At 38.3% G+C, this 24,779-nt stretch overlaps 1 protein-coding gene across 23 annotated transcripts in view; it reads right to left on the bottom strand.

The window, feature by feature from the left end:
- The window catches only part of UBR2 (ubiquitin protein ligase E3 component n-recognin 2), a 126,235-nt gene that overhangs the window by 80,697 nt on the left and 20,759 nt on the right, over nt 1-24,779 (bottom strand). For 17 of the 23 annotated variants that reach the window (XR_011430040.1, XR_002802280.2, XR_002802281.2 and 14 more), the window contains exons 3-4: nt 10,884-10,962; nt 8,930-9,043 (exon numbers count right to left, since the gene is read on the bottom strand). The exons of the other annotated variants lie outside the window; for them this stretch is intronic. Coding sequence is in view for 10 of the 17 variants with exons in the window: in XM_005603921.4 (XP_005603978.1) it covers nt 8,930-9,043; nt 10,884-10,962 (193 nt within the window). In the remaining 7 variants the exon portion in view is untranslated. The remainder of the gene's footprint in view (nt 1-8,929; nt 9,044-10,883; nt 10,963-24,779) is intronic. 23 annotated transcript variants of the gene reach the window in all.

Here is a 24,779-nt window from a genome sequence, read left to right as displayed (position 1 = left end):
TGTGTACACAGTGGTGGTCCCATGAGATTAGTACCACATCATATAGCCTAGCTATGTAGAAGGCTCTACCATCTAGGATTGTGTAAGTGCACTCTATGATGTTCACACAAAAATGAAATCACCTAACAACATATTTCTCAGAACATCATTAAGTAACACATGACTACTTATTTTCAGTTCTTTTGGACATATACCTATGAGTAGAGTTATAGGCTCATATGGCACCTCCATGTTTAACATTTTGAGGAACAGCCAGACTGTTTTCCACGGTGCTGGATCATTTTGCATTCCCACTAGCAATGTACAAATGTTCCAATTTCTCTAAATCCTCACCTATACTTAGTTTCCATTTTATTTATTTTTTTATTAAGATTATGATAGTTTACAACCTTGTGAAATTTCAGTTGTACGTTATTGTTAGTCATGTTGTAGGTACACCCCTTCACCCTTTGTGCCCTCCCCCATCCCCTTTTCCCCTGGTAACCACCGATCAGTTCTCCTTGTCTATATGTTAACTTCTACCTGTGAGTGGAGTCATACAGAGTTCGTCTTTCTCTGTCTGGCTTATTTCACTTAACATCATACCCTCAAGGTCCATCCATGTTGATGTGAATGTGACGATTTTGTCCTTTTTTATGGCTGAGTAGTATTCCATTGTATATATATACCATATCTTCTTTATACAATTGTCAGTTGCTGGGCACTTAGGTTGGTTCCACATCTTGGCTATTGCAAATAATGCTGGAATGAACACGGGGTGCCTGGGACTTTTGGAATTGCTGACTTCAAGTTCTTTGGATAGATACCCAGTAGTGGGATGGCTGGGTCATGAGGTATTTCTATTTTTAACTTTTTGAGAAATCTCCATACTGTTTTCCATAGTGGCTGCACCAGTTTGCATTCCCACCAACAGTTTATGAGGGTTCCTTTTTCTCCACAACCTCTCCAACATTTGTCACTCTTGGGTTTGGATATTTTTGTCATTCTAACAGGCGTAAGGTGGTATCTTAGTGTAGTTTTGATTTGCATTTCCTTGATGATTAGTGATGATGAGCATCTTCTCATGTGTCTATTGGCCATCCTTATATCTTCTTTGGAGAAATGTCTGTTCATGTCCCCTGCCCATTTTTTGATCGGGTTGTTTGATTTTTTGTTGTTAAGATGTGTGAGTTCTTTATATATTATGGAGATTAATCCTTTGTTGGATAAATAACTTGTAAATATTTTTTCCCAATTAGTGGGCTATTTTTTTGTTTCAGTCCTGTTTTCCCTTGCCTTGAAGAAGCTCTTTAGTCTGATGAAGTCCCATTTGTTTACTCTTTCTATTGTTTCCCTCGTCTGAGGAGTTATGGTGTCCAAAAAGATTCTTTTGAAACTGATGTCACAGAGCGTACTGCCTATATTCTCTTCTAGAAGACATTGTTTCAGGCCTAATCTTTACATCTTTGATCCATTTTGAGTTTATTTTGGTGAATAGTGAAAAAGAATGGTCAATTTTCATTCTTTTACATGTGGCTGTCCAGTTTTCCCAGCACCATTTGTTGAAAAGACTTTCTTTTCTCCATTGTAGGCCCTCACCTCCTTTGTTGAAGATTAGCTGCCCAAAGATGTGTGGTTTTACTTCTGGGCTTTCAATTCTGTTCCATTGATCTGTGCACCTGTTTTTGTACCAGTACCATGCTGTTTTGATTACTGTAGCTTTGTAGTATGTTTTGAAGTCAGGGATTGTGATGCCTCCGGCTTTGTTCTTCTTACTCAGGATTGCTTTAGCAATTCGGGGTCTTTTGTTGCCCCATATGAATTTTAGGATTCTTTGTTCTATTTCTGTAAAGAATGTCATTGGGATTCTGATTGGGATAGTGTTGAATCTGTAGATTGTTTAGGTAGTATGGACATTTTAACTATGTTTATTCTTCCAATCCATGTGCATGGAATGTCTTTCCATCTCTTTATGTTGTCATCAATTTCTTTCAAGAAAGTCTTGCAGTTTTTGTTGTATAGATCTTTCACTTCCTTGGTTAAATTTATCCCAAGGTATTTTATTCTTTTTGTTGCGATTGTGAATGGGATTGAGTTCTTGAGTTCTTTTTCTGTTAGTTCATTGTTAGCGTATAGAAATGCTACTGATTTATGTATGTTAATTTTATACCCTGCAACTTTGCTGTAGCTGTTGATTGTTTCCAATAGTTTTCCCATGGATTCTTTGGGGTTTTCTATTTATAAGATCATGTCTTGTGCAAACAGCAAGAGTTTTACTTCTTCATTGCCTATTTGGATTCCTTTTATTTCTTTTTCCTGCCGAATTGCTCTGGCCAACACCTCCAGTACTATGTTGAATAGGAGTGGTGAAAGTGGGCACCCTTGTCTTGTTCCTGTTCTCAGAGGGATGGCTTTCAGTTTTTGTCTGCTGAGTATGATGTTGGCTGTGGGTTTGTCATATATGGCCTTTTTATGATGAGGTGTTTTCCTTCTATACCCATTTTATTGAGGGTTTTTATCATAAATGGATGTTGGATCTTGTCGAATGCTTTCTCTGCATCTATTGAGATGATCATGTGGTTTTTGTTTCTCATTTAGTTAACGTAGTGTATCACGCTGATTGACTTGTGGATGTTGAACCATTCCTGTGTCCCTGGTATAAATCCCACTTGATCATGGTGTATAATCTTTTTGATGTATTGCTGTATTCGGTTTGCCAGAATTTTGTTGAGGATTTTTGCAGCTATGTTCATCAGTGATATTGGCCTGTAGTTTTCCTTCTTTGTGTTGTCCTTGTCAGGTTTGGGGATCAGAGTGATGTTGGCTTCACAGAATGTGTTAGGTAGTGCTCCATCTTCCTCAATTTTCTGGAATAGTTTGAGAAGGATAGGTATTAAATCTTCTCTGAATGTTTGGTAGAATTCTCCGGAGAAGCCATCTGGTCCTGACTTTTATTTTGGGGGAGGTTTTGGATTACTGTTTCTATTTCTTTACTTGTGATTGGTCTATTCAGATTCTCTATTTCTTCCTGATTCAGTTTGGGGAGGTTGTAAAAGTCTAGGAATTTATCCATTTCTTCTAGATTGTTCAATTTGTTGGCATATAGTTTTTCATAGGATTCTCTTATGATCCTTGTATTTCTTTGGTATCCATTGTAATTTCTCCTCTCTCATTCCTAGTTTTATTTATTTGAGACTTCTCTTTTTTTTTCTTAGTGAGTCTGGCTAAGGGTTTGTTGATTTTGTTAATTTTTTCAAAGAACCAACTCTTTGTTTCATTGATCCTTTCTACTGTCTTTTCTGTTTAAATATCGTTTATTTCTGCTCTAGTTTTTATTATTTCCCTCCTTCTACTGACTTTGGGCTTTGTTTGTTCTTCTTTTTCTAATTCTGTTAGGTGTCATTTGAGGTTGCTTATGTGAGATTCTTCTTGTTTACTGAGGTGAGCCTGTATTGCAATGAATTTCCCTCTTAGGACTGCTTTTGCTGTGTCCCAAATGAGTTGGTATGGCGTGCTTTCATTTTCATTTGTCTCCAGATAACATTTGATTTCTTCTTTAATTTCTTCAATAATCCATTGTTTGTTCAGTAGCATGTTGCTTAGTCTCCACATTTTTGCCCCTGTCCCAGCTTTATTCCTGCAGTTGATTTCTAGTTTCATAGCATTATCATCAGAAAAGATGCTTGATATTATTTCAACCCTCTTGAATTTATTGATGCTTGCTTTGTTTCCGAAGACATGGTCTATCCTTGAGAATTTTCCATGTGCACTTGAGAAGAATGTGTAACCTGTTGTTTTTGGATGAGGTGTTCTATATATATCTATTAAGTCCATCTGGTCTAATTTTTCATTTAATTCTATAATTTCCTTGTTGCTTTTCTGTCTGGATGATCTATCCATTGGTGTTAATGGGGTATTGAGGTCCCCTACTATTATTGTATTGTTGTTGATGTCTCTTTTTAGTTCCGTTAAGAGTTGCTTTACAAATTTTGGTGCTCCTGTGTTGGGTGCGTATATATTTATAAGTGTTATGTCATCTTGGTGGAGTGTCCCTTTTATTATTCATTATATACTGCCCCTCTTTGTCTTTCTTTATCTGTTTTGCTTTGAAGTCTACTTTGTTTGATATTAGTATAGCGACACCTGCTTTCTTTTGTTCATTATAAGCTTGGAGTATTGTCTTCCATCCCTTCACTCTGATTCTGTGTTTGTCTTTGGGGCTGAGGTGTGTTTCCTGGAGGCAGCATATTGTTGGGTCTTGTTCTTTGATCCATCCTGCCACTCTGTGTCTTTTGACTGGAGAGTTCAATCCATTTACATTTAGAGTGATTACTGAAATGTAGGGGCCTACCGCTGCCATTTTATGTCTTGTTTTCTGGTTCTCTTGCATTTCCTTTGTTTCTCGTCCCATGATTTTTGGATTACTAATTCAGGTATGTAAATTTCCATATTGGCTTTCTTCTTATTTGTAATTTGTGTCTTTATTCTTGTTATTTGTTTGGTGGTTACCAGGTGGTTTGTATAAAACATCTCATGGATGAGACAGTCCATTTCCTGACAGCCTCTTATTTCCTTGAATTAAAACGTTCCATCCCTTTTCTCTTCCCCTTCTGGGTTGTCATTGTCAGATTTTTTTTTCTCTTCTTTCTTGCGTTGTGAGTTTGTGGTTAAAACGACAGGGTTATATTTATTCTTGGTGTTTCCCTTCCTTTTATCTTTAATGTTTTATTTAACTTTTGCTAACCTGTTCTGATGGAGAGCTGCTACTTTCTGTTATTGTCCTGCTTATCTCCTTTGCTCTTGGTTTTGTAACCCCTTTCCTTTTTTTGATTTTTCAGGTATGAGGGTTTTCCTGAGCATTTCTTGAAGAGGAGGTTTTGTGGCAATGAACTCCCTTAACTTTTGTTTATCTGGGAAAGTTTTTATTTCTCCATCGTATTTGAAGGACATTTTCGCTGGGTGGAGTATTCTTTGCTGCAGGTTTTTGTCCTTCAGAGTTTTGAATAGATCATTCCACTCTCTTCTAGCCTGTAAGGTTTCTGCAGAGAAACCTGCTGATAGCCTTACGGGGGTTCCTTTGTAGGTTATTTCCTTCTGCCTGGCTGCCCTTAGTATTTTCTCTTTGTCGTTGACTTTTGCTAGCTTCACTACTAAATGCCTTGGGGTTGGTCTTCTTACATTGATAAAGTTTGGAGATCTTCTGGCTTCTGTCACATGAAGTTCCATCTCTCTCCCCAGGTTTGGGAAGTTCTCAGCCATTATTTCTTTGAATAGGCTTTCTGCCCTCTTCTCCTTCTCTTCTCCCTCTGGTATACCTATAATCCTTATGTTGCATCTCCTAATTGAGTCAGATAATTCTCGGAGAGTTTCTTCATTTCTTTTTAGTCTTAGTTCTCTCTCCTCCTCTGCCTGCAGCATTTCTATATTCCTATCCTCCAAATTGCTAATTCTGTCCTCCATATTATCGGCCCTACTGTTCAGAGTCCAGATTTTTCTTAATCTCCTCCATTGTATTCTTCATGTCCAGTATTTCTGTCTGGTTCTTCTTTATAGCATCAAGCTCTTTTGTGACATAGCTCCTGAACTCGTTGAGTTGTCTATCTACATTATCTTTTAACTCATTGAGTTCTTTAATAATGGCTGTTTTGAAGTCATCGTCATTTAGGTTATAGATTTCATTGTCTTTGGGATTGTCTTCTGTGTATTTGTCATTTCCTTCTGTTCTGGAGATTCAATATATTTTTTCATACTGCTTGATGGTATAGATTTGTGCCTCCGCATAGAGACAGAGTTTAGTTACTGCTTCCACTTGTTTCTACTGGTGTGTGGGGGGGAGCAGCTGTTTAGATGGCACTGACCAGGAACCCTGTCAGCTGTTGCTAACTGGACCCAGGCCCCTCCTCATAGTCACAGTGGTCCTGTGGGGTCCCTCATCAGCTGTGGGGGCAGTTGCAAGGGAGCTTCAGGCTGCTGGTGCCTACTGTTGCAGACCACCTAGACGTGCTCCCTGCTTAGGGTCTGCAGCGGTGTTATGGGCTTTCCCAGCAGCTGGGAGCAGCATCACCTATATTTGCAGCTCTGTCACTGTCAGAGCCCACAAAATCTCACTTGTCCACTATAGGTCACAGCAGAGCTATGGGTATCTTCTGCAGTCTGTGGTTAGCTCACCTAGCTATGCTACTTTTGCCCCAGGGCCTTCCAGCCTTGTGATTGCTAGGTGGGGGCCTCTCTACTAGTGCTGTGCAGAGGCTATCGCTGAGGCTGCTGTGAGACTGTAGAGTTTCCCCCTGGGCTGTGGAGCCGGGCCACTGGAACTCCACCCAGCCCCAGACCACTCCCATGGATCTCCGGGAGCCCCTTGCCCCATCTGGGGGACAGCCAGAGTCCATGAGTCTGGCAACAGCTGTGGGCTGCTGCCCTGCCTGGGGTCCTCCTCTTCGGGACCCTCCCGGCATTCTGAATGCTGGGTGGTGCCTCTCCGCTAATGGCGAGTAGAGGCTTTCCCTGCTGCTGGTACAGAACCCTGGAGTTTCCCCCGGGCCATGGAACCGGGATGCTGGAACTCCACCCAGCCCCAGCCCTCCCCCCCAGGATCTCCGGGAGCCCCTTGTCCCGTCTGGGAGACAGCCAGAGTCCATGAGTCCGGTGGCGGCTGGCTGGCTCCTGCCCTGCCCGGGATTCTCCTCTTCGAGACCCTCCTGGCATTCTGAATGCTGGGTGGGACCTCTCCGCTAATGGTGAGTAGAGGCTTTCCCTGCCACCAGTGCAGGACCCTGGAGTTTCCCCCTGGGCCGTGGAGCCGGGCCGCTGGAAGTCCACGCAGCCCCAGTCCTCTCCCCTGGGATCTCTGGGAGCCCCTTGTCCTGTCTGGGAGACAGCCGGAGTCCGTGAGTCCGGTGGCAGCTGGCTGGCTGCTGCCCTGCTCAGGATTCTCCTCTTCGGGACCCTCCCGGCATTCTGAATGCTGGGCGGGGCCTCTCCGCTAATGGCCAGTAGAGGCTTTCCCTGCCACTGGTGTGGGACCCTGCAGTTTCCCCCTGGGCTTAGGTGTAATTGCGGGGGGGGCTTAGGTAGGGCTGTAGTCACCTGTTTCCACTGTTGCTCCTCTGGTGTGCGCACACTCCTGGCCTTGGTGCGTGGCGATGCTATGGGGGAGTCCGCTGGAAGAAAGCCACTTGCAGGTACTAGGCTGCTCGGGGGTCAGGGGTCGGAGAGTTTTCACCTATCTCCACCTCCTCCCGGGGGGAAGTCGTTCACCTTCCAATGTATAGCAGCACGGGTCTCTCAGGCATCCTGAGATGCTATACAGATATCCTTGGTTAAGCGATGAAGGTCCAATTAGTTGTAGATTCGAAGGGGGAGAGGCAAAGAAGACTACTCACTCCGCCATCTGGGTGACATCACCTCTAGTTTCCATTTTTTTGATTACAGCCATCATACTGGGTATGAAGTGGTATCTCATTGTGATTGTTTTTCATTTGTATTATCTTTTTTGGAGAAACGTCTATTCATGTCCTTTGCTCATTTTTAATTGTGTTGTCTTTTTGTTGAATTATAAGATGTATATTCTGGATACTAGATCCTTATCAGATACATGATTTGCAAATAATTTCTACCATAGTCCTAAAGTTTTATACTAAGTTTTCAATTTTTTTTAAAGCACAACTCTTTTTTTCAACTATATCTTTGTTTTGTATTTTTATGTATGGAACTCCAATCTAATATTTAAAAGAAATAAAAATGGAGCTATTCCCAAAGAAGTGGAGAAAGCTGAAACCCAGATCACTTGGCGTCTCTCTGTAGCAAATCCCAGACCACTTGCACAAAGCAAATGCAACACAAACAAAATATGTGTTTTCCATTGCACTGAATCATTCTGCACAAATTTTGATCTGTCCACAACACAGAATACAATCTAAAAGACAATGTCCTACACCATAAAGTCTTGGTCATTCTGTTAAAATATTTGAGAACTGTAAGGTATGTGTACCAGGAAGGACTACTAATGTCCACTTGCCTCAAATCGCTATCAGACCTACCAACAGTACAGAAGTACTTTGAATATACCCACCTCTTTGCCATTTAAAAATAAAATCCGAAATAAAGATCTTGAAGCAAACATCAAATTGTCACAAACAGCAGCAGAGATCCAAGTATTTAGTGAGAGTCCACTATATAATTCTAAATATCATTTAGAGAAAAATAATGCAGGATAAACAACAACTTTAAAAAGCACACGTTTACAGGTAGAGTGAGTATAACTTGTACTGAGCTATGCCACACATCCAATGACAGTGATTTACCAGGAGATGATGTTTAGGATTGGTTGCCACATATGGCTTCAGAAAACAAAGGTTATCTGGCCTACAAAACTTTAGTCACTACACAAATATACAGAAATCAACTAAATTAACTGTTCCACACATATAGGAAAAATAATCCCTTCAATAATAAATGAGGACTTAAAAAAACCTCATATGGGGCTGGTCCCATGGCACAGTGGTTAGCTTGGTATGCTCTGTTTTGGTGCCCCAGGTTCAGACCCCAGGTGCAGACCTACACCACTGTCAGCCATGCTGTGGCGCCGTCCCACATATAAAGTGGAGGAAAAGTGGCACAGATGTTAGCTCAGGGCTTATCTTCTTCAGAAAAAAAACAAAGAAACAAAAAAACACCCTCATATATACTTAAAATAAAACAAAAGCTCAAACAAATAAAAAGCCCAAACTAAACTAAATTTCCAGAACTTTAAGTGTGTACTGCTAGCAATGGTATGGCATCCACAAGATCCAAGAGACTTTCAAAGTAAACTTGGTCACTGTTAATAGTGACAGAACTATTTTGCTTATCCATTTCTCATACTATAATCTAATTTCTATGTCTGAAAATACTTTAAACTCATGGCTAAAACAGTATTTCCTTAAAAACAACTTTGTGGAAATGTTTTTACCTCTTCTTCCTCAATTTCAGGGGTGTTAAGCTCATGTTTTTGACAGTAAGGACCCTCCTTCCAAGCTTCAGTGTCACCACAGTCACAGAAACCTCCACCTCCTGATGTTGTCATCTTGAAAAAAAATTGTAAAGTATCTTGTCAATAAGTATTTACTGAGGGCTATCAGATTATACATAAGAATATCAAGTGCTAAGGGAATAACATTGCTAAGGCGTTTAATTCCTTTGGAGGGATAAAATTAAATAAAATGTCAAACCTCTCAATGTTTTAAAGCTTTTTTGTAAATAAGCCTATAGGCTAATTTAAGTGATTTCAAAATAAAATACGCTGCTTTGTAGTGTCTAGTAAACTACAGATATTTTAAAGAGGTAAAATCTGTCTACCTACACGGCTTCCTTAATTAGGAAAATCACAAGGGTTTTCCTGCTGGGTTTTGGCTAAATCGGTGTAATGTTGGTATCTATGCTACAGGTCTCGTGCTGATCTAACAGGTTCAGCAGTTATAAATATCCTACAGCTGCTGTGCCCTGAAGAGCCTCCTAAGAGTGCTGCATCTGCATGAGAGAAAGGGCCAGGAAAACGACAGGAACAGTCTATGTTTCTTTTCTAACACTCCCTAAACAGCATTCTCTGAAGAGGAAGGAAGCTCAGGAAATACAAAAGTGGAATGTACGGTCATAACAACTTTTCACCACCTGCAGGGTTCAAGAATTACTCAGACTTCCTTAAGATATGGCAATGATTCAAGGAATCTAGCAAGACAGAACCTATCATTTAATAATTGGTAGGCTGAAAATTCTGCTTTTTAAAAATACTCGTGTGATAGAGTTTAGCAATGGGTATTAGAGGCAAATTTTAGAATGAGCCCTACTATATTTTGCCCAAAGAAAAGTATTTGTGTGTTACATATGACAATATCATTAATGTAAACCCACAAATGACTGTCTTTACCAGGGGCTGCAAAGATATTTGCCAAGAAACACGGGCAGGCAGCCTACAGCTTTTATGCTTGTTCTGGTTGCAAAAGATAGGTAGATCAGCTCAAAGGAAACTGGGACTTTCTTATTGATTTATGAAAATAAAGAGAACATATAAAAACACCCGGAGTCCAATTTTGTAGCTGTTTTAGTTCATTATTATCAATACTTGGGGAGAGTGAATAAAAACAGGTGGAACTTCCTGAACCAAGAGGGCTCCTGAATTAATAACGAGAATTAATAACAAGAAGGAATAACAATATTCCTTCTCCACCATTTTATTGGAAATAGGGCAAAAAGTTCTAGCTAGTAACAGTTCCCGAATTTCTGAATGTTCAATTTCCAGTGGAGGAACCAGGACAGGCTAAGCAATAATCTGCCTTTGCCTGTATCCCTGACTTCAGAGCAAACACACCTGATTTTTGGAAAGTGCGGACTGCATTAAAGCAGGAAAAACAATAAAATTGGTAGGTCTCAGGTTCTGCACCAGGCCCTCTTCTACACTGCAGTAAATGCGTCTTAAATATCAAGAAATGACAAATCTTCCGTAGAAGGTGAGCAAGTGACAGAACATTTCTTAACTGTATAATCCTGTCACTTTCCTCACTCATTTTCTCACATACCCTCCCTCACAGTTTTAACTCTCACCTTTATCTTCTAATTTTTTATAACCCTCTTCATAAGCCTAGAATTATGAAGATAATAAACATGAAAAAAATGGCAAAACTAACTAGTTGAAAACCAATATAGAAGAGCTGATATCTGTGTTGCCTTTCTTAAACCACATGTTCCAAGAAGTTTGGATTCATAATTCATTTCTATACTGCCATCATAGGTTTAATGGTGTTTAAGTAACATATTTCTTAAACCACTCCCCCCCGTACTAGTGCTAAATCTTGGAATTTTAAAAAGGCAGAAAAGTATCTAGTATAAAATTCAATATTTGGTATAGTTATCATCGGGACATTACTAACCCTATATCGATGGTCTCTGTGAATACTTCCCAAAAAGCAATCCATGCATAAAACACAAGTTGGATCAACTGCACAGTCTCTGTAAAGTTAAAGAAAAAAAAAATCAGAGTGTCATAAAATAACTATATATTTCACAACATAATATTTCAAATTGGAATCCATCCTAGAAGAGCTAGAATAGTGCAGTGCCTTGGTGTTAGAAAGAAGGAACTATTATTCCCAAAGCTCTGTGGAGTCTTTGATCAATGAAGTCAGCTTAGGAAGCTGTTTCTCATACTGGATGTGTGCTTGGCTGTCTCTGAAGGAATATTATTACTAGAATGGTAATACTCCCCAAAGGTTTGGGGATTTGATATTTTAGCAATATTTATATTTTATAAAAATATTTAATATAGATTTCATATTAAAACACACAGATATATATGGAATAGATTTAAAATTTTATGAGGGGCCAGCCTGGTGGTGTAGTGGTTAAGCGCGCATGCTCTGCGATTCTGCAACCCACAAACAAAACAGAGGAAGACGAAACAGATGTTAGCTCAGGCCCAATCTTTCTCACCAAAAACAAGAAAAAGAAAGAATTCTTAAGATATATCTGAGATTTCAAATAACTTCCTCCAAACAGGTGTTTCAGACCAAGGGTCTTCAAAGTGGTATGTACGTATGCACCCCCCAGAAAGGCAAGACATCTAACTAGGACACAAACAGACATTAGAACTTACATTTCTATTTGAATTTTAACTAATTTAAAAGGGAAATTAAACATTCTAAGTGTTCACTATATAGATCAACATGGGTCTCCTCACTTGGTCTGTATGCCCGATGGTCATACAACACATATGGTTCATAAGATATTCTGATGGGAGGGTAAGAGTTCCACTAGGTGGATGGGTTGACTGTGCTGCCCTCAGTTGTTTCATCTGCATTCATCAAATTGCCAATTAGATACATTTATAGATATATCTTAAATAAAAGAATCTTTACAATTCCATGAAACGAGACAGAGAGTCATGAAAATGTTTAAATTTCCCCTTATCCTCATTCCTGTTTCCTCAGAGGCAACCACTCTGTGGTGCTTACTGTGTGCCCTTTTATTTTATATATTCTTGCAAAATGTTTTTGAGTGCCTGTATTTTTAACGTATGCAAATTTTACTGTTATATAACTTATCCTGTTCTTTACGTTTTCAATTTGGTAACATGATCCATTCATTTTGTATGGGTACATCTGATTTGTTGCTTCTAATTGCTACATAACATGCCACGATGTGTATTCAAAACATTTTCTCTCTCTACTATCCCTCTGCTAGACACGTGGATTACCTCCAAGACCATTCTACCACAAATAATGCTGCAATGAACATCCCTGCAAATGTCTGCTTATGGATCTATCTGAGACTTTCTCTGGCAATATAAACGCAAGAGCAGAACCGTTGAGTCATGTATACGTAAAGTTCTTATTCTACTGTCCAGAGTGGCTACATAGTGCCCACCAGTGTGTAAGGGTTTTTATAGTCCTGCATCTTCATCAGCAATTGGTTTTATCTAGTTTTCCAATATGTGCCAGCTTAACATATATGAAACAATATCTTGTTGTTTTAATTTGCATTTCCCTGATAGCTAATATGTTTGAGCAACTCTTCATATGCTTATTGCTTTTGGGGTTTCCTTTTCTATAAATTTCCTGTTTATACCTTTGCCCATTTTTCTGCTGGCATTGCTTTCTTTATCTTGTTCATTTGCAGGAGTTCCCTGTATAACCTAGTCTAGATGTTATTAATCACCTGGAAATATTAAACATTGCAAACATTGTCTCCCATTTGTCATTTGTGTATTAATTTTGCCCATGGGGTCCTTCGTTGAATAAAACTCTCTATTTTGATGCAATTAAGTTTATATGCACACACACACACACACACACACACACACACACACACATAAATGGTTTGTGCTTTCAGGTTTCAAGAACTTCTTTCCCCAATCCCACAAAAATATTTTTCATTTTCTTCTATTAAACTTTTGGTTTTATCTTCCTCATTTAGGTGTTTAATTCATCTGGTGTCTACCTTTGTTTATGATGTACAAGAGATACAGTTTTTTTTCTCCATTTATAACAAGCTACTTTCTTTTCCCAACATCTACTAAACAATCTAACTTTTACCTATCACTGTGGTGTCTCTTTTCTAATATATTAGTCCCCACATATCGTTGGGTCTCTATCCCAGCTCTCCAATGCGTGTGAGTGATCTGTTCATTCTTATACCATAGCACACTTTATTAGGATGGCTTTGTGGTATGTTTTAATATCTGGTAGGCTAAGTGCCCCTTTATTCTCCTTTTTAAGGTTGACTTAGCTATTCACGAACTCTTATACTTCCACACATCATTTAGGATGAGTTTAAAGAGTTCCTCAAAAATAGCCAGCTAGGGGACAGCCTGGTGGCGTAGTGGTTAAGTTCCCACGTACTGCTTTGGTAGCCTGGGGTTTGCTGATTCAGACCCTGGGCATGGACCTGGCACTGCTCATCAAGCCATGCTGTGACAGCATCCCACATAGAAGAACTAGAATGACTTGCGACTAGGATATACAACCATGTACTGGGGCTTTGGGGAGGGGAAAAAAAAGAGGGAGATTGCTAACAGATGTTAGCGCAGGGCCAAGCTTCCTCACCAGAAAAAAAAGAAAAAAAAAAAAGTAGACCTTTAAAAAAATCCAGCTAAAAATTTAACAGAGATTACTTGGAATTTATTGATAAACTTCAGGAGTAATAACATCCTTATAAGAGTAAATTATCATGTCCATGATTATTTCCTATGTCTTTTATGGAAGTTTTAAAGTTTTCTTCCTAAGTCTTTTGTATTCTTGATTAGATTAATATCTAGGTACCTTCCAGGTGTTTTTTTTTTTTTTGAGGAAGATTAGCCCTGAGCTAACTACTGCCAGTCCTCCTCTCTTTGCTGAGGAAGCCTGGCCCTGAGCTAACATCCGTGCCCATCTTCCTCTACTTTATATGTGGGATGCCCACCACAGCATGGCTTTTGCTAAGCGCTGCCATGTTCGCACCCGGGATCTGAACCGGTGAACCCCGGGCCGCCGAGAAGTGGAACGTGTGAACTTAACCGCTGTACCACCGGGCCAGCCCCTCCAGGTTTTGTTTTAATGACACTTTTTTTTTTTTAAACTTCATTTTCTAATTGGTTAAGGATGATGAAAAGAAACTATTGATTTTTAGTACTCTTGATGAACTCAAGGTCATTCTAACAGTTGATTCTGTTGTGCTTTTTTCCCAAGGTAAATGAGTACACAGTCTGTACATAATAACAATTTTATCTTTTTCCTTACAATATTTACACATTTACTTATTGTTCTTCCTTTATACTGTTGACAAGGACCTTCAGTAATATGTTAAATAGTAGCAGTCACAGTAGGCATCTTTGTCTTGCTTTAGATATTAAAGTAAACATACCTAGAGGTTCTCCATTAAATATTATGTTCACTGTAGGTTTACTAGGAAAGTGCCTTTCTAGAAAGAACCAAGCATTTATCTTGCCTTTCCTATACAAATTACACCTCAGAGTAATCAAAGGATTGATGAGAAACTGTGTTTCTTTTATAAAAGAAGACTAGCTAATAAACAAAGAAGAAATGATAGGTTAGAATATCATCGTTTCGCTACCCCCAATGAAATAATGATGTAGGCAACAAGCATCAGTGACCACTAAAACATTAGGTAAAAAGGCTAATGGAGACCTTTGTAATGGTTGCATCTGCCAGGTACCTAAACCCACTGATCAACCTTAACAAAACAAAAGCACCCAAGCATCATGTGCCTCTTGATACAAAGAACTAAGAAGCTACACATCAGTAATTATGAAGTTATGACTCCCCTCCCCCCACATCACATAACAGAATTGAGTCAAGCCTAACTACCTGTTTAGAGGAAACACACGGAATAAAGAAACATGTGAAGCCACACCATGAAGACACAATCAGCCAAATCTAGAATGTGGGAAATTCCATAGGACAAATGACATGGTTTCTTAGTAACATAAGTGGACAAAAGAAGAAAAGAAAGAGGGAGAGGAGCTATGACAGATCAAAAGAAAAAATGAGGAATAATAGCCAAATGCAATCTGTAAACTTTGAATCCACACTGATGAGTCAATCTGGACAATTTCAACTCTGGCTAGATATTAGATATTAAGGAATTAGTGTTAATTTTTTAGGATGTTACTGGTTGTAGAGGAAAAAGCTAAATACCAACTATTGATAAATGGCATACTGTCTGAAATTTGCTCCAAAATAATCTGGCAGGGCAGGAAAAAAGTGTGTTTATGTGTGTGTGTGCACATGCGTGCAGAGATTTAAAAGAGTTGACACATACTGGTAACTGCCGAAGCTGAGCAATGAGTACATGTCAGGTCTATTATACCACTCACCCTACTTTGACGATGTTTGAAAATGTCCCTAAAAAAAAGTTTCTAAAACTCCAATAGATACTCAATAAAATTTGTCTGCTAATTTATATCATAAACTACGGAAATTTATAAAATGCTTTTCTGAATCAAATGAGAAAACCATATTTTTCTTCTGTCAACTATTAAAATAGTGAATTATATTATTAATTGTTTTAAAGATGAACTATCCTTGGATTCCTGAACTAAACTCCATTTGATCACGATGCATCACTTTTTTAGTATATTCTTAACTCAGATAGCTAATATTTTATTTAGGATCCTTTCATCTACATTAATAAGGGGAAATGGCTTTATAATGTCTCCTCTTGAAATTCATCAGGGTTTGAAATCAAGATTATACCAGCCTCATAAAAAGCTAGGAAGTTTTCACTCTTTTCCCCTTTTCTGTAGTGACTGCTGTAAGAAAGGAATTAATTCCTTTAAAATTCCGTAGAACTCACCTCTCCAGTCATTCAGGTATGGGAGGTTTTTGGGAGGGAAGTTCTCTCATTACCACTCCAAGATTTTTCATACTGTATTCAAGTTGCTTATCATTTTTCTACAAATTTACCCATTTCATGTAAGTTTTCACATTTTTTAGGATTTATTTGTTCATAATTGTCTTATCTCAGAGGTTGACAAACTTTCTTGGTTCATGGCATCTCCAGAGTCTCAACAGTTTTTTCAGGGCACTCCTAGACCAAAAGAAACTCTTAACTGTTCTGTTTATTAACTAGTCAGGCTCAAACAACTTAGCAGCTGTGGGGCCTGCACAATCTCTCAAATCTTAGATCAGACTGGACACCGCCACCCTCGTTTCCAATTCCACAAGGCATTTGCTTTTCAATCACAGTAACACAGCGGATTCACCTTCGCAAGGTATCATCAAAAGGAACGCAGTGAGCATACTTCTCAATTTTTATTTTGAATTCTGTGTATTTGCATCTTCTCTTTTTCTTATTCAGTCTTGCCAGAAAATTGGCTTAGTAATTCCAAAGAGTCAATATCTCAACTTTTTACTTTTGTTTCATTTTCTGACCTTTTCACTTCCTTCTTCTTTTTCCTTGGAGGGTTCCCATTGTTCTTTTTCTAACTCCTTGAACTGAATGTTTACTTAGTTTATTTTTGTATTTACTTTTTATCTTTCAAATAATTTTACTTATAGAAAAGTTGCAAAAACAGCAGAGTTCCTTTATATCCTTACCAAGCTTTCCCTAATGTTAACCATAGTTCAAGGAAGTTAACAATGGCACAAAATAAACTAGAGCCCTTATTCAAATACCATCAATTTCCCCATTAAGGTCCTTTTATCTCTTCCAGGATCCAATATAGGATCCCACATTTCGTTAGATGTCACGTCTCCTTAGTCTACTCCAATTTGTGACAGTTCCTCGGGCTTTTCCTGACTTTCATCACTATAACCCTTTTGAAGATACTGGTCAGGCATTTTGTAGATGTCCCACAATTAGGGTTTGTTTGATGTTTTCATGATTAGGAAGAGGTATGCATTTTTTTTGCAAGAATACCAGAAAAGTGATGCTGTGTCCTTCTCAAGTGCATCATAACAGAGGGCACAAGACGTTAATTTGACATGTCTTATTACTGGTGACGTTAACTGTGCTCACTTCATTAAGATTGTGTCTGCCAGATTTCTCTGCTGTAAAGTTGCTACTGTTTCCTTCTGTAATTAAATATATTTGAGAAGACACTCTGTGACTATGCAAATATCCTATTTCTCCTCAAACTTTCACCCACTAGTTTTAGCATCCACCAAGGGACCTTGTCTACAATTATTACTGTGTTAGGTGCCTAATAGTGATTCTCTATTTCCCTCATTCCTGTTTTATTTATTAATTGGAACTCTTCAGCATGAGAAAGCTACTGAAAACATCCCCTCTACCCCGTTTATCTGTTCAAATATTTGGTTTTATCAGTATGGACTCATGGATATTTACTTTATTCTACGGGTTATAATTTAATACTATCATTATTTATTTTATTGATTGTTTCAGCTGTGGCCACTGGGAGCTCTTTCAGGTTGGCTCCTGTGCCTTTTCAAAACGCTCCCTCCTTTCTGAGTACTTTCTTACCTTCTGGTAACACAAGATGTTCCAGGCTTATTTTATATTTTCCCTGTCCCAACCCTGGAATCAATCATTTCTCTCTGGAGCTCTGATTCCTTTTATTAGACAGCAGTATTTAGAAACCAATTTTTAAACTTGCTTTTTTCTTGGCAAATACAGTAGTCCCCCCTTATCTGCAGATGGTATCAATTTCTATACCGAACCCAACACTGCAACAGTCAACCTGATAACTGAGCAGGCTACTAAGTGACTACTGGGCACAGCGCATACAGCATGGACACACGGACAAAGGGGTAATTCACGCTCTAAGTGGGACAGTGTGAGATTTCACCATGCTACTCAGAACAGAGTGCAATTTAAAACTCATGAACTGATTGTTTCTGGAATTTTCCAATTAATATTTTTGGACCATGGCTGACCGCAGGGAACTGAAACCGTGGGTGGGGGAGGACTACTGTGTTTTAAAGGTATGCATTTCTCTCTAAATGTCCCTTTAGCTGTGTCCCCAATTTCAACAGGTACTGCTTTTGTTACTCAGTTCTCTTTCTAAATTTCCTCAGGGATTTTCCTGAACTTAATTTAGCAATGCTAGTTTCTAAACATAAAATTTATTTAACCTACCCTTTTGCTGTTTCTAATTTTTATTGCCTTAAAGATATTGGGAGAACAATCTGTAAGGCTCTAAGCCTTGAGAATTAACTGAGGTTTCCTTTAATGTCAAATATACAGATCCTTTTTAGAAAATTGAGATATAATTCACATATTATAAAATTCACCTTTTCAAAGTGTACAACTCGGTGGTTCTTAGTGTATCTACAAGGTTGCACAACCAACCAGAACATCTGGAGAAAGGTCTATTGAAATCCTTGGCCCATTTTCTAACTGGGTTGTCTTTTGTGTCCTTTGTTTCCTACCACAAATTCTGTTTGTCAGAGATGAAGTCTGCTACTCTAGCCTCTGTTTGTATCACACTTTTTGCCTGATGCGTTTTTCTCCATTATTCCTGTTTTTAGTGATTTTCTGTTTTACTTCACCTCTCATAGACAACCGTTTTGGATTTTTAAAAATCAACCTGACAGCCATTGTCTTTGTATTTTTATATAATTACAAAGAAGAGCAAAGCCAGAGCCTTGTCTTCTAGGAGCCCATCATTTAACCAAAAAGACAGCTGTGTACAGTTACCATAGCAGCTCTTAACTGCCATATTAAAGGTACACGGGGCTGGCAAAAGCACCCAAGAATCCCTGAGATCTAGGGTTTTGTGAAAAGCAGTCACCTCCAAACTCTCTTGATCAGGCAACACTTCTATTAAAATTTTTAGAGTATGCACTATTTATTTATATGTAAATATATTTAAATTACATATATATTTAGTAAGTTATATATATATATATATATATATATATATATATATATATATGCACTGCTGTACTAATTAAAGTCTCTCAATTATACTACTGTGTAATTGGAGTCCAAGAAGTAGAAAAACCAAGGCAAAAAAGGTATTTAAAGAAATAACCTAAACTTCCCTAATTTGGTTAAAGACATCAACTTGCAGATCCAAGAAACCCCAAGAGGATAAAATAAAGAACATACAGCTAGGCATATCACAGTCAAACTGCTAAAATCCAAAAAATAAAGTGAAAATTTTAGTGAAATTTTGAAAGTGAAAATCTTAAAGGCAGTTAAGGAAAACCAACACATTTCATAGAAGGGAATATAGATATGCCAATTAAAGCTGGCATCATCAGAAACAACAGAGGTCAGAAGACAATGGAACAAGATCTTTAAAATGTTGAAAAGTAAAAAAAAAAAGTCAACCTCAGAATTTTACATTCAAGAGTACATCCTTAAAAAAATGAACGCAGACTTCTAGTTTCCAGTCCAGCACGTAAGAAGTTCAGAGGTTGCCACTCCATCCTGACAACCAGTAAAAGGCCGAACAAACTGAAAAATCAACAATTCCTCTTAGATCAACAAGCGAAGTAAGGTCACAGGGCAAACTGCTACCCCCAAAATTGGAGAGACCAACAGGTGAATACAGAAAATCACAACTTATGAGAACAGAAACGCAAGAGCAAAAACCTCCACAGGAGCCAGGGCTGATGTAGGGAAATCTGAACTGTAAGTGACAAATTGCTGGAGGCTCAGCGTGGACACGTTTGAGAGATTAACAACTTCAGGGGAGCCAGTCATTGGGGTCTCCAAACTTTAGTGAGTTTTATTTCCTGAAGTTCTACCAGGTTCTCACAGTGATTATCAGAGAAACATTCTCTCAGCCTTCCAGCAGGGGAAGAGGAAAGGAACCATTTTGAAATACGCCAGTGCATTCTGTTTTTCTTAACAAAGTCTGCCCTCAGAAGAAACTATTTAATCAGAGACTAACCTGCTGGGGTTTTATCAGGGTCTAACTGACCTGTAAAAGGGACATACCCAATGCCTCTAGCCATCCTGACCACCTAAAGGGGGTTGGGGAGCATTAAGAAGCACACATGAGGGGGCAGCCCAGTGGCGCAACGGTTAAGTGTGCATGTTCTGCTTTGGTGGCCCGGGGTTTGCTGGTTTGGATCCCAAGTGCGGACATGGCACCGCTTGGCAAGCCATGCTGTGGTAGGCGTCTCACATATAAAAAAGTAGAGGAAGATGGGCATGGATGTTAGCTCAGGGCCAGTCTTCCTCAGAAAAAAGAGGATGATTGGCAGCAGTTAGCTCAGGGCTAATCTTCCTCAAAAAAAAAAAATTAATTAAAAAAAAAAAAGAAGCACACATAAAGTTCACAGTCCAGAGGTACTGGCTCACTAAAAGACTGAAAACTAATCACAGGACTATGGAATGCTTCTCCTCCCCCACTCCTTACCAACACATTACTAAGGGCCTATTTATAGGAGTTCCTTTCACCCAGGATATCATATGCCTGGCTACCAAGATAAAATTATAAGACACACTAAAAGGCAAAAAATACAGTTTGAAGAGACAGAGCAAGCATCAAAACCAGACTCAGATATGGCAGGAATGTTGGAATTATCAAACCTGGAATTCAAAACAACTATGATTAATAAGGCTATATCCATGCTCTAATCGATACAGTAGACAGTATGGAAGAACAGATGGGCAATGTAGGCAGAGATAGAAAGAACCAAAAAAGAAATACTAGAAATCAAAAACACTGTGACAGAAAAGAAGAATGTCTCTGATGTGCTTATTAGTAGGCTGGACACAGCTCAGCAAAGAATCTCTGAGCTTGAGGCTCTCTCCATAGAAAGCTCTAAGACTGAAAAGCAAACAGAAAGAAGACTGGGAGAAAAACAGAACAGAATGTCCATGAACTGTGGGACGCCTACAAAGGGTATAACATATGTGCAATAGGAATACCAGGAAGAGAAGAAAGAGTAAGAACTGAAGAAATATTTGAAACAATAATTACTGAGAATTTCCCTAAATTAATGTCAGACACCAAACCACAGATCCAGGAAGCTCAGAGAACACAAAGTGGGATAAATGCCAAAAAACTATACCTAGGTACATTATCTTCAAACTACAGAAAATCAAAGAAAAAGAAAAAAAACCTGAAAGAAGCCAGAAGAGAAAACACCTTACCTACAGAGGAACAAAGGTAAGAATTACATCTGACTTCTCCTCAGAAACCATGCCAGCAAGAGGAGAGTGGAGTGAAATACTTAAAAGTGTTGAAAGAAAAAACCTCCACAAACCTAGAATTCTGTACCTGTAAAATCCTTATCCTTTAAAAGTGGAGGAAGAAAACCTTTCTCAAAAGTGGACTTAGATTAGTTGTAAATATATATTGCAAATTCTAGGGCAACTACTGAAAAGAGTAAAAACAAGTATAACTGATAGGCTATGAAAGGAGCAACTATATTAGCATCTGATAAAATAGACCTTGAGACAAGGAATATTACCAGAATTAATAAAGGACACTGACATTTCATAATGATAAAAGGGTCTATACATCAGGAAGTCATAGCAATTATAAATATCTACGTATGTGGCTTAATAAAAGAGCTTACAGACACATGAAACATAAACTGATAGAACTAGAAGTAAACAAATTCACAATCACTTTTGATGATTTTAATGCCCCTTTCTCAGTAATTGACAGAACAACTAGTCATAAACATCAGTAAGTATATAGAAGACCTGAATGGCCCTATCAACTACCTTGTCCTAATTGTCCTAAATGACGTTACAGAATATTCCATTCAACAACTACAGAATACATCTTTTCAAGTGCATATGCAATGTACAAGCCTGACCATGGTGCTGAGTCACAAAACAAGTCTCAATAAATTTCAAGATGGAAATCTTACAGAACACTTACTTGTGTTAGAAGTTGGTTGCAATATGACATCTAGGAAAGCCTCCAATACTTGGAAACAAGGCACTTGTAAATAACCCATGGATTAAAGAATCAAATATAAGTACATTAGACCTCAAGTAAGTAGAAGAAAGAATAACAACAGAGCAGAAATTAATAAAACAAACAGATAAAAGAGAAAATTAACAAAGCGAAACACTGATTCTTTGAAAAGATTGTAAAACTAAAGAGAGAAAACACAAACTACTAATATCAGGAATGAAAAAAGGGACATCATTATAGATACCACAGGCATGGATAGCATATGGAAATATTATGTGCAACTTTATGTCAATAAATTTGACATTATACAATGAAACATATTTCTTGAAAAACACAACGTACCAAAACTGACACGAGATGAAATAAAGTTCTGAATATCTCTAATGAGTATCAAAGAAATTTAATTTGTCCTCAAAATCTTCCTCCAAAGTAAACACCAATCTTGATAGTTTGTTTTACTGGTCAATTCTATCAAACATTTAAGAAAGAAATCACACCAATTTTACAAAAATTCTTAGGACACTACAAGAGAAGGACAGACTGGTATATTTCGTGGAATACGGACACAAAAAAATCCTTAACACAACATCAGCAAATTGAATCCAGCAATATATAAAAGTCACAAAACATGATAGTCAAGTGGGGTTTACTTCAGTAATGAGATACATTTGAAAAAAATCAATGCAATCACTAATGGAATAAAAAAGGAAAACTATGATAATCTCAATAGATGCAGTAAAAGCCCCTGACAACATTCAATAGTCATTTATAATATTAAAAAAAACCAAAAACTACTAGAACCACTAAAGTAATTCAGCAAGGTCAAAGGGCACAAGTTCAATATCAGAAACCAACTGTATTTCTTTATACTCACAGAAAAAAAATGGAAACTAAAACTAAGAAAAAAAATATCACCAGGAACTATTATTTAGGAATAAATGTAACAAAAGGTGTACACAACTTCTACATAAACACTGTGAGACATTGCTAAAAGAGATTAACGATGACAACCTCAATAAATGGGGAGATATAAGATGTTCACGGATTGGAAAACTATTGTTAAAACGTCAATTCTCCCCAAACTGATCTATAGAGTTAATGCAATCCTAATTATATAATCTCAGCAGTCTTTCTTAAAAATAAAAACTGACAAGCTAATTCTAAAGTTTATAAAATGCAAAGGACCTGAAATAGACAAAAACATTTTAAAAGGAACAAAAATGGAAGCTTTACACTAATCAATTCAAGGCTTACTATAAAGCTACAGTAGGGGCTGGCCCAGTGGTGCAGTGGTTAAGTTCACAGGATTCGCTTCAGCAGCCCCAGGTTTGCCAGTTCGGATCCCCAGTGCAGACCTATGGTACCACTTGTCAAGCCATGCTGTGGCAGGCATTCCACATGTAGAATAGAGGAAGATGGGCACGGATGTTGGCGCAGGGCCAATCTTCCTCAGCAACAAGAGGAGGATTGGTGGTGGATGTTAGCTCAGGGCTAATCTTCCTCAAAAGAAAAAGAAATTAAATTAAAAAAAAGTTACATTAAAAGATAATGTGGTTACTGACATAGACTAGCCACATCAGTGAATGGAATAGACTACAGTGTTCTGAAATAGACCTACACTTATACGGTCAAATGGTTTTTGATAAAATACCAAAGCAATTTAATGGGAAAAGGAACAAATGGTGCTGGAACAACCGGATATCCACGTTATAAACAAATGAAGCTCATCCGTAGTCTACCTCAAGCCATATAAAAAGTTAGTTTGAGAGAAATCATAGCCAGACATAAAATCTAAAACTTCAAAGTTTAGGGGCTGGCCCGGTGGCGCAGTGGTTAAGTCCATGCACTCTGCTTTGGCGGCCCGGGGTTCACTGGTTCGGATCCTGGGTGCAGACCTACACATTGCTTGTCAAGCCATGAGGAGGCAGGCGTCCCATGTATAAAGTAGAGGAAGATGGGCAGGGATGTTAGCTCAGGGCCAGTCTTCCTCAGCAAAAAGAGGAAGATTGGCAGCAGATGTTAGCTAAGGGCTAATCTTCCTCAAAAAATAAATAAATAAAATAATTAATTAAATTAAATTTAAAAAATAAAATAAAATAAAATTTCAAAGTTTATAGAAGGAAACACTGAGAATATCTTTGCCACCTGGGAGAAGGTACACATTTCCTAAACACAGGAAACAATCATCATCCAAGAAAAAAATTGGTAATTGGAACTTGATCAAAATAAAAACTTTTGTCATCAAAAGGCACCAAGGGGCCAGCCCTGTGGCTGAGTGGTTGAGTACTCGTGCTCCGTTTCAGCAGCCCAGGGTTTTGCCGGTTCAGATCCTGGGCGTGGACCTAGTGCCACTTGTCAGGCCATGCTGAGGAGGCGTCCCACATGCCACAACTAGAAGGACCTACAACGAGAATATACAACTATGTACTGGATGGGTTTGGGGAGAAGAAGAAGGAAAAAAAAAAAAAAAAAAGATTGGCAATAGATGTTAGCTCAGGACCAATCTTTAAAAAAAAAAAGACACCATACAAGCAAGCCACAGTCTGGGAGAAAATACTCACAAAATATGTGTGACAAAGGATTTGGATGCAGAATATATAAAGAACTCCAAAACTCAATAATAAAAAGACAAACAATCCAATAAAAAATGGACAAAAGACTTGAACAAAAACTTCAGGAGTCAGATGAATGAGCAATGAGCACATGAAAAACTGCCCCAACGTCATCAGGGAAAATTAAAACCATAATGAGATACCACTACATAGAAGGTCAAAAATTAAAAAGACTGACAACATCAAATGCTAGCGAGGATGCCGAGCAAGTGGAACTTTCATATATTACTGGCGAGAATGAAAAAGCATTTTGGAAAAAGTTTTGGCGGCTTCTTATTAAGTTCAACACAAACCTGCTCTTTGACCCAGCAATTCCACTTCTGTGGACTTATCCATCAAAAATTAAACACATGTCCACAAAAAGACTT

Source organism: Equus caballus, chromosome 20 (genome assembly GCF_041296265.1).
Source record: "Equus caballus isolate H_3958 breed thoroughbred chromosome 20, TB-T2T, whole genome shotgun sequence".
NCBI lineage: Eukaryota > Metazoa > Chordata > Mammalia > Perissodactyla > Equidae > Equus > Equus caballus.
The sequence above is the reverse complement of the archived record's forward strand: the minus strand, read 5'-3'. Positions and strand labels throughout refer to the sequence as shown.